This window comes from Anarrhichthys ocellatus, unplaced genomic scaffold (genome assembly GCF_004355925.1).
Source record: "Anarrhichthys ocellatus isolate YVR2014 unplaced genomic scaffold, GSC_Weel_1.0 scaffold5, whole genome shotgun sequence".
Lineage (NCBI taxonomy): Eukaryota > Metazoa > Chordata > Actinopteri > Perciformes > Anarhichadidae > Anarrhichthys > Anarrhichthys ocellatus.
In genome coordinates this window covers 858,724-869,659 of record NW_022280035.1, presented here as the reverse complement: position 1 = coordinate 869,659, position 10,936 = coordinate 858,724, and the positions used below count along the sequence as shown (strand labels likewise).

At 44.0% G+C, this 10,936-nt stretch overlaps 1 protein-coding gene across 2 annotated transcripts in view; it reads right to left on the bottom strand.

Annotated features, from left to right (window-relative positions):
• Positions 1 to 2,990: 2,990 nt before the first annotated feature.
• zbtb46 (zinc finger and BTB domain containing 46) overlaps positions 2,991 to 10,936 on the bottom strand; it is a 43,280-nt gene continuing 35,334 nt past the window's right edge. Inside the window, exons 4-5 of one of the 2 annotated variants that reach the window (XM_031845424.1) lie at positions 4,831 to 5,006; positions 2,991 to 3,934 (exon numbers count right to left, since the gene is read on the bottom strand). In XM_031845424.1, the coding sequence (XP_031701284.1) occupies positions 3,509 to 3,934; positions 4,831 to 5,006 (602 nt within the window). In that variant the 3' untranslated portion in view covers positions 2,991 to 3,508. Of the gene's footprint in view, positions 3,935 to 4,830; positions 5,007 to 8,074; positions 9,558 to 9,657; positions 9,698 to 10,936 lie in introns of those variants that run through there. The other variant, XM_031845423.1, reaches the window with a different exon arrangement.

The window sequence follows — 10,936 nt, the reverse complement described above, 5'->3', positions numbered from 1 at the left end:
GTGACCTTTTACAAATCAAAGACCCTCTGAAACTTGAGAGAAAATAAATAATATATAATAGTAATATAAATTCATATATATGAAGGTATACACACATCACTCTTAGAAGAACAAAATCTAAAGTAAAAAGCGCCAAATTTTGAACTATAGTATAATATAGATATACCCATATCTATGGCTTCATGATTTGCACGTGTGAATCAAGCTATACAGGCTAAACGAGGATTGCAATTTGTACACGTCTAAGAATACCCATATTCATCTGCAAGAGAGCAAACAGTTCCAGTTTTGCATCGTGTGGAATGAGACGGTTGTGTGCAGATGCCGAAGACGTTTCGCTTTGGTATGACAAAATGAGCACAGGCATGCAGTTAAGACCACAGAATCAGGGCACGAAAGGTCATCGACACACGGTGGGAAGGAGAATCTAGTCGCCCATCATGATTTGTCTCTTTGAAAGATTTATCCCCCGAAAAACTCCTTTTTTTGTTGCAGCTCTTCACCGATCATCTTCGTAATCTCTATCCGTCCGACACAAACGTGCAGGAAACACACACGCACGCGCTAGCACGCGGGGTGAAATGTCATTGAGGCACATATTTGAGGGGTTGATGGCGGACATTTTTTTTTTCCTGAAGTACAACCCAGTATGAGGAAGAAGACGTACAGTACGGGTCGCGAGAAGAAGAGCGCGGGGGAGGGGGGGAGTCACGCATACATCCAGATGTCTCTCAGTGGCCACAACAGCACCACAGGACAGAGATTTATCACCGATCACGGGCTCCTTCCACACCCACCATTGACATTCATTAAAAAATTCGTTCTTTTTTTTTCTTCTTACTACCCAAATTTTTTTGATAAATGGGTCGAACGAAAACACAATAAATAAAAACAGCTCAAATAAAGAACAGTTGCCAGGCGTGAAGAAAAGCATCACAAAACAAATTCTTAGTGGAGGTTAATGGGAAGTGCAGTCCATGGCAACAAAAGGTTTCCCAGAGTAACTACTGCAGCGCTCACTTTCCCTTTATTTATTTTATTTTATTATTTTTATGAGATTCAAGCCAGTGAAACACTGGCAGACAGAAACACAGAATGTAGACTCAACGCCGTCTGACAGGAGCGTTTGTTTTTGTGTCTACGTGCTGCATTTCTACGTGATTGTGTGTCGTGCGTGAGGAGTGAGACAGTAGAAACTAAAATCCAATCAGCTTGAGTTTTAAGATGCGATCTTCAAAAGCTAGCCGGTCCTTTCACACAGCCCTTCTTCATGTTCACAATAATATACTATTACATGTGCACTTTTTTTTTTTTTTTTTTTTTTTTTTCAAACTGTGACAAATAGTGACAGGTTTAAAAAAAATAAAATAAAAAACAACCCGACAACAAAACCACGACAATAAAATCCCTCAAAATAAAGCACCTGCACACAGACTGTGAAACGAAAGCACTTCATGTATACAAGGTACTAGATTGTTTTTGGTTCGATATTAATCAATTAGTGTACATTAGTGATGCAAAAAGCGTGTGCTGAATATACGTTTTAATCAATATCTAACAGAGAAGTTTGACAGTGAAGTTGTCCCCCGCCCCCCCTTTTCGGTAAAAAAAGCAAGTACGACAAAAAAAGCGTAAACTGGCACGATAAAGGTTGATAAAAGCCTTATGGCTTGCTGTCCACAACAAGGCAAAGTATAAAAGCTCTTTTTTTCTTATACAAGATATAAAATATCAAAAAAAGAACGCACAATAAAGCTTAGCATCCAGCACTTAATAATAATAATAATAATTAATAATAGTAACATCAACAACAGTAATCATTGTTCTCATAATCATAATAATAAGACATGTCATCTGCCTCACTTGAATTGTCAATAACATCGCCGAAAACATGGAAATAATCAGAAGAAATCAATATAGACTCTTTTTTTTTGGACACTCAAACATTCTTGCATACAAACAACCACACACACACACACACACACACACACACTCAGATAGAGAGAGAGAGAGAGAGAGAGAGGAGGGAATGACTTCTCCAAAATAAAATCAGGAAATCCACACAAAGAGGGTTTTCAATAAATAGCAAAACAAATTAATATCACACTCTTTACGAATATCAAACTCGGAAATTTCAAGCACAATTTAGATCCTCTTTTTTAAAACTCATACCGCCAAAAAAAAAAAGTTCAAACCATGGAAAAGAGGCTGCATATTCTGTACGGAGAAACTGGAATTACACGACAAACAAAAAAACAAAGGCAGCTCCTCCTTCGGTGTCTTATCGTCACAACCGCCACTGTGAGAGGAAGTGAACCCGGAGACGGCGAGAGAGACAGAAAGAGTTAAAAGTGTAGGTCACGAGGATCCGTTGTCGACTCTCCAAACAAGGAAGCTAGAAACTAAAGTCTCCGACATACACTCTCTCTGTCTCCCACACACTCCCCTCCCTCTTTTTAAAATACTAAAAATCGTATGTACATCCGTCAAAATCTCCGGTATTCATTTTGGAATGGATTGATAGAAACCGCATGGGGGGGGGGGACTTAAGTTAAGAAAAGATTAACGACCCCACCGAAAAAAAAACAAGAAAAGAAAAAAGGCATCGGCTCTATAAACAGCAAATCTGCACAAAGATTCAGTGATTTCTATATATCGTGATAACAGTCAAGAGGACATAGGAGTACATCCTTAAAGGTAGGTGCGGTCACCGAGTTGTTTTTAGGTACGTAAAGAGATCGGATCAAAAAATGTAAACCACGGGTTCAGGGCTTTGATAGGAGTCAGTTGTCATTAAAGTGCAAGTCTGTGGCAGTAGGACTCTGCGTCGACAAGGTGCCATCGGGCTGCCCGCTCCTCCGGCACGCGGCGCTTTGCAATAGATTCAGACTCCCCCCTTTTTCAGTTGAAGAGAGAGAGAGAGAGAGAGAGAGAGAGAGAGAGACACTTTACAGCCGAGGTGGAACCAAGACCCCCCCCCCCCCCCCTGGCTTTTCCCCCTACACTGTCAGTGATCCTTGGTTTCCATGGTGATTGTGATGGCAAACACAGAAAGTTGCAGTCTAGCGTTTGGCCATGTCCTTGGCAGCGTCCTCGTTGATTCCTGTTGTGACAGAGTAGAAAACGACAGGACTCTGGCCTGAACCCTCAAGAAAAAAGAAAAGAAAAACACACAAAACTAAAAACACTGCATCAGAAGTGAGAGGAGGTAAGCAGAAAAAAGCCTCGCACTCCAGCCATCTCCTGACCACTCTTCTTCTTCTTCTTCTACCGTGGCGGTCAAGGTTGAGAGTAACCGAAGTGTGTGTGTGTGTGGGTGTGTGTTTGTGTGTGTGCGTGTTTGAGATCATTGTCGCGCAATCACCCTACAGCGTTTTCCGTTCAAAGGAAAGGCCGGCCCGCGGTGGGACGAATGGGTAAAGAGAGCCGAGGGATCCGCCCCGAGAGATCGCAAGAGATCTTCAGAGATTTGGTTCGACGAGCCGCTGACGGAGGAGCAGGGCAGATTCTAGGAGATCCAGGCGAAGTCCCTCTCGCTCCCGTTCTGCTGCTCCCCCTCCTGCGCCGAGGAGTCGCTCTCCTCCTTCTCATTGTCCTGCGCCGAGGCGGCCATCCCCGAGTCCTTCCACTTCCCCCCTTCCTCCTCCCCTTCTCCCATCATCTCGCCGTCCGCCTCCACCATCATCTCCTCCTCGCCGTCGCCGTCGCACTCCGCCTGGTCGTCGTGGAAGCGGTCGCCCGGGTACAGCTCCTCCTCCGGGGAGATGTCCCCGCCCACCTCCCCGTTGTGGTCCAGCAGCGCCGCCATGCCGCGGCCGGAGCAGTCGGCACAGACGCCGTGACGCCGCGAGCCGTGTTTGATTCCGACGCTGGCCGCCGACATGAAGACCCGGCTGCACACTTTACACACGTACTTCTTGTCTTTGCTGTGGACCTGTTGGACAGAAACACATCGTTTACATTTTTTTTACACTTCATGGGATTTACTGCCCCCTACTGGTGATCGCACATCTGTTCAGTTTCCTGTATCAGTGTCACATGGGTTTCACCTTTGCTCCGCCCCTTTAAGAAACTAGTGGCAGAGTCTATTGACTCCAATGAGAGAAGTGAACGTGAACCATAGACTGTATATAAGAAGTGGTGATGTCACCCATTGGTTTGTGGCCTGCCAGTTTCGAAGACTTGAATTCTGTATTTTGACTGTCGCCATCTTGGATTTTGGCCTTCTGCCATCTCTTTTTTGCAAAGAGAGTGAAAGTTATAGTACTTTGACAGGAGAAGCCCATGTTTTTTAATGAATTTGTTTGCATTTTAAAATAATTGTATCACTGGAATGCACTAAATGGATTTAGTTTTGACAGATAATATCCCTGTATGCACTTAAAACAAGAAAAAAAGCAACCCAATTAGTTTTTAGCATTTTAAAAGACTTATCTTATTTTCTTCTTTGTACATTTACTATTGCTCTTTAATAATAAAGCAAAAGTACTTCTTATCCAATAACTCGATTGATCAATAGAATAATCGGTAGAGTACTTTATTCGAGACCTTTCTCTGCAACACAAACTTTTGCGATACACAAACTAACGTTGACGAACGGCGTAACAAATTCGGTGAATGTGGCCTTTAGCTGCGTAAATATCTAATGTTAGCAAAACGAAATAGAAATACATGATGTAAAAATAACCCAATCTGCTTTCGTCTATCCACACGACGTTCCACAACATTGCCAAACAAGGTGGGGGAGGGGATGACCACGCCCACTTTGGAGACAGGAAGTGTGTATACAATTCAAAACCATTGTTGTAGAGCACCTTTGGCTGCACTCACCAGTGTGTGCCGCTTCATGTGCTCCCTCCTGGTGAACTTCTTGCCACAGATTTCACAGGGGTAGGGCCTCTCGCCGGTGTGGGAGCGCATGTGCCTCTTTAGGATACACTGGTGCATAGCGGAGAAGCTGCAGTAGGGGCACTTGAACTTTTTACGGATCACTGTGAAGTCGTTCACTGTAGGGACAGAAGGAAGAAAAAAAAAGTGTGTTGAATGAAGCTCTTTTAAATAAACCGAGACGTCACTTTTCAGTTATTACATTTAATTAGCGGCGTGGTCTAGAAAATGTACCATCAATTCCCATGGCCACCCCGATCCCCAGTCAAAGCTACAGTTGCCCTGGCAACAGCTCTTCCTCCATACTAAAGCAATAAAGGCAAAGAGACACTATAAACACAACACACAACAGTCAGTCTGCCCTGCTCTAGAGGGTCTCTGCTGTGGAAAGCAAAACACAGACAGAGAGACAAACACAGACAATGACAAGAAGGCTGAGGGAAATAAAATCACACAGAAACACACACAAAGGGAGGCTTCAGCAAAGACATTAAAAATGAAAACTAATGTTAATATCACGTCCCAATCTTGGGTAGAATGTCTCGTAAGCCAATTATCTCTAGACTTAAATGGTAGTTAAGCCAGTACATCCAGTACAAGTACATCCAAGTAAACTGTGTGTGTGTGTGTGTGTGCATCCATCTTTGTGAGGACATCTATTGATGCAATCCCTCACCCCTAACCCTCACCTAACCTTAAAACCAAGTCTTCACTCTCAAACAGACCGTTGAAGATGTGAGGACCAGCCAAAATGTCCTCCCTCTGTTGGACATAACATTGACTTCCATTCATTTCCTGGAGATTTACACTACCCACTAGCTGCTTCTCGCCAAATCTTAACTCTTTACCCTAACCTTGACCATCATATCTAAATCCTCAACACTAACCTAAACCTGATTCTAACCTGAACCTTAAAACCAGGTCTGAACCCTCAAACAGGCCTTTGAAGAAGTGAGGCCCAGCCAAAATGTCCTCACTTTCCAAAATGTCCTCACTCTGTTGTCAAAAATGTGTTTTAGGTCCTCACTATGTAGCAAATACAAGACTATACGCACGGTCACATTTCCATCACATTGACTTCCATTAATTTCCTGGTGGCTAACCTTAACCTAAACTTTAAGCTCATATTAACTTTAAACCAAATCTTTACCCTAAAATGTAATGCTTTACGTTACGGGGACGTGCAGTTTGTCCCCAAAAGAAAGACAAGTCCCCACAATGTCAGTAATACACGCTCAGTAATCTGTGTGTGTGGGTGTGTGTGTGTGTGTGAAACTTTACAGTGTATGACTGTGAGAGATCCGGGCTGGATTTACGAGTACACAAGCCCAACACGACGGCTGCAGATAGAGGAGGGGGTCAAACACACGGCTCGGGGTTATAAGCTTTGAAGTGATACAACATAATTACCTCCATCTGCAAATCGACCTCTGCTCTGATTAAACACTCGACAGCACAAAAAAACATGCAAACACACATCAACTGCACATTTAAGAGTCACATTTTTTTTTTTTTAGAGAGCGGCAAGTTAAAATGCAAAGGAAGGAAATAATGTGAATGATGTGCAAGACGCAGATACAAGATTAAAAAAAAAAACTACGGAGAAGTTTTTCCATCACAGTTTAATTACAGCATAAAAACTACAAGCAAGTATAGAAAAGTACATATCTGTATACAGTACATGGGTTTTTGTTTTTTTACGAGGATAAAATAAAATAATCTAGACTTAAATAAACACAAATTCCAACAAAACAAAACAAAAGAAGAAACGCCACATAACAGCCGTACTGTATTTACAGCCCTGTCTTCTGCGGACGTCTCTGAACCTGTTTCAGCTGCATGGCTTGCACAGAGTGGATTACCTGAGAGATGGGATTTTGGCATTTGGGAGTTCCCCTTCGTGTACGCATATACAGAAGGAGTACATTCCCAATAGACACCCGGTTCTGCTTTTACACGAGCACATAGAAATTACAGATCTTTGTGTCGTAGCGACCGTGGAATGTTAAAGGGATTCTTCCCTTATGGGTATAATACTCACAGTATGGGTGTATGCACGGTAAACCTGTTTAACTGGGCTGTATCAGGAATATATATTGGTTTATAGTTGCAGGTCTGCTGTAAACTCCACATTTTGGCAGAACTTGGTGTGAATTTTTACATTTAGCGACGATTTTGACGCCAGCGTTCCCGCTGACTGCAATATCCTGCAGCTCTGCAAAAAACACCTCCACCTAACTGTCTTCACCATCTCCCTCATTCCTCTCCTATGGGTTGTTTTTTCCCCCCACACTTGTCTCACAACCACACCATTATCTCTCTGCGGCGGTGACGTCGCAAAGCTCATCTGGTTTAAGGGGCATCTGCCCCCTCGGTCCCCACCTCCTCTTCAGATGAAGAGGTCAGGGGGTTAAGAAGGGCCGGAGCCGTGAAGGACCAATTACTGTCCAGCTCCAGCCACTTGAAGGCTCGCAGATCTGTGACGGAGGAGATGGACAGAGAGAGAGAAAAATGACACCACCCAACCCCCAATCTGAGCTGCCTCTGGTCTGTTGTTTTAGATGGCTTTGTCTCGGTCGGCACATCCCCTCCATCTGCACTGATCTGACAGCACTGGCTGAGGGTGATAGTCAGTTACTTTGTTTTGCTTTGAGATTCAGTATAAAGAAATACTTTAAATATATATAATACATATAATGTAATTTATTTTATTTCCAAATGGATATATTTGTTCATTTATTTTATTTATAGTTATAATTTTATATATAATATATATAATTTATTCTTTGAGTTTCAATTTAGACAGTTATTTAAACAGTACTAATAAATTATACATATTATTTGCTATTATTTTTATTTTTTAATTTACAATATACTTTTATAATTTCGTATATTATGTATAATTCATTTAATTTATTCTTTGAGTTTCAGTTGAAAGACAAGTAACCACAGTTATTGCAACAAAAATAATGTTATATATGTATTATTTTTTAGTATTATTAAATAATTTTTTAAATGTATTTATTCATTCAATTACTTTTAATTTATTTATGATTGTGAATATTATTTTATTCTTTAAACTGTAACGTAAAACAAAGTAACTCTGAAATCAGATATATAAATATATATATGTAAGAAAATGTATATATATATATATATATATATATATATATATATATTTGTATATATTTCATTGTGTTGTGCTATTTATTTTTAATTTCTGTTGAGGTGAACTACCACTGTTGACAGAAATAATCTGATTCGGGTGATTTTTATTCTGCTCTCTTGCTGCAGTTCTACAAAGGGCCTGCAGGTGGTGTGGTTGTGTGGGCTGTGAGTCTCAGTGGAACCTGAGTGTCTTTGTGCCCTTAATGCAGGGGTGGTCACAAAGATAAAGATCTCTCTGCCTAAAAAGGAGAGAAGAGTTTAGTCAGACTGGTGGCTGGCGACAGAGAGCTAGACAAGTGGTTTGGGTTGGCGAGGCGGACAGATACACCCCCCACTCCCCACCCCCACCGTCTCCACTCGGCACCGCAACGGAAAGTTATTCACCTGTTTTTATGGGTAACTTACATATAACTTCTTTTTAAAAAACTTTTTTTCAAAAGATCAGCTTTGCATAGCAGTTGTGCATTGTTGACATTTAAGCTGTCAAAAAATATATATATTTAACAAGTTGTAAAAAAAAAAGAAAAGAGGAGTCCCTAAGTATTTTTTGATCACGTCGACAGATATTTTATATAATTTTAAGGGAATTCTTCCCTTCTCAGTGCAATGACGCCGCGGATCTTCTGTTATTTTTTGGCATGAACGTACAGCACGTGATGCTACGCTGCTAACTGATATGGGTTTTGTGTACATAGGCCTGTCTCAATTTTCCACATTGATGCCGAGATCATGATCGTCAACCTTCATCTCCTGAGATAGCCGCCACAGCGAATCGATAACCCCGCCCTGAGACATCTCCATCCCAGCGCCGCCTCCCAGCAGAGCTACTGGCAGCGGCCCCAGCTGGCAGCACACTTTGACGTGCGTCGCCAGGTTCTTTTGGGTGCTAAAAGCCTTGCCGCAGGCGGGGCAGGTGTACCCTCGCTCCCTGGAGTGCACGGAGGACAGGTGCCTGTGCAGGTCCGTGCGGTCCCTGAAGTGCTTCAGACAGTACGCGCACTGCATCAGCTTTTTCTTGTAGTGGATGGTCTTCTCGTGGCGGTCGGCGTTGGACTTGAGGGTGAAGCTGGCGGGGCACTGGGAGCAGAGGTAGCGCGCCGGCGGCAGCTCCGGCTCGGCCGCCGTGGGGCGGTAGAGGGACTGGTGGTAGTGGAGGGATTGCGGCTGGTGACGGGGCCGCTCGGGTTGACCGTGGGGGCCCTGGGCGCTCGGCCAGTCCAGCGACAGGGCCATCAGAGACAGGGTGTGGCGGTACTCGTGCTCCCTGAGGTGCTCCAGGCTGCTGAACAGCCGCTTGCACAGGGAGCAGGCGAACCCACGCGAGGGCCAGACGCCGGGCTCTGGCAGGACTCTGGTCCCCGACCCGGCCTCTTCGCCCCGCGCCACCAACCCTTCGGCCCCTCTGCCAACCACGAGCACTGACGCAGGCACCGTCGAGCCGCCACTAAAGCTCCCGTTGCCCATCTGATCCGTCTCGACGGGAGACTGATCGACTCCCAAAGCTGAGACAGAGACAAGAAAAGTGAGTGAAATAGATGGAAAAAGCCACAAACTAAAGATCTTATTTGAAGACATCCAGACGCTTCAGTTGTAAAGCCGTACCTGTGCGGTATTCTTTCACGTCTTCTTTGCTTTTCACACCCTGCAAGCACAAAACATCCCGTTATGACAACACACGCACATCTATACGGTGTGTATGGATTGTTGTCTGGGCATGCAGGAGGCAGGCAGGTAAGACAAGCTGTGAAGACAACCCCCCCCCCCCCCCACACACACACACACACACACACATGAGACATGAAAACAGAAAAGTTAAAGGAAACAAAAAAAAAAACACGCAGACAGATCAGAATGATTTAAAGGCAAATTGTTAGAAATTAGCAAGCAGACACAGAAAAAAGATGCTGACAGTTTCCTGGATGCTCGAGCCGTCCTACGAGACGCTTAGGTTGATCTACGGTGTTAATAATATTATCTGCCTGATGCAGCAAGGTGCAGCTCTCTTTTCTCTCATCTACATCCCATCTCAACTACTCCATCTACTCCACGCTCCTTCACCACCCCCCATCCATCTCCTCCTCCTCCTCCTCCTCCTCCTCATCCTCTCTAAGAGAACAGAACACCATGCACTGGGCAAACAGATGGCTTGTCCGCAGAGATAGGGAGGCTTGTTGGGAGGCAGGTCCTCTGAAATCAAATGCTGCTCCTAAAACGCTCACACACACACGCACACACGCACGCACGCACACACACACACATACATACACACACACACACACACACACACTCTCGACTGGCACAAAACTCACATCCACACATGCTCATACTGCCATGCTCACACACACACGCCCCCACAAACACACACAAACACACACAGAACAAACAATTTCCTGGGCTGCGAGAGCAAACCTCTCATTGTCTACTTGTATTGATTCTACTCTGCTCTCATCTCACTACCTTGACGTCGTTTATCTGCCATCTCGGAGACGCACGCTGCCATTGTGACCAGATGTGTTGTCCCCCTAATGCGACCGCTGCCACAAACTACGTTAGCGCTAATGCTGAGCAAAAAGACTCTTTGGGCTTTTTTTGAAGGTGAATTCGGGTCTGGCTATATTAAAAACAAAAAAAGAGAAGATGATATGAAAGAAAGAAAAAAAGGGTGACGGATTGGAAATCTGAAAGGAAGAGAAAAAGCAAACAAAGCATGTAAAGAAAGACGAACAATAAGGAAAACAGAGCAGGAAATGTGCCAGATTCCACACAGAGAGGAGGGGGGGTGGGGGGGTGGGGTTTGAGCGACGACGTGTAAAAAAAGACCCACGTCACCGGTCACTTTTTACTCTCCGTAGCCTCAAACCCCCCCCCCCCCCCCCCCCCC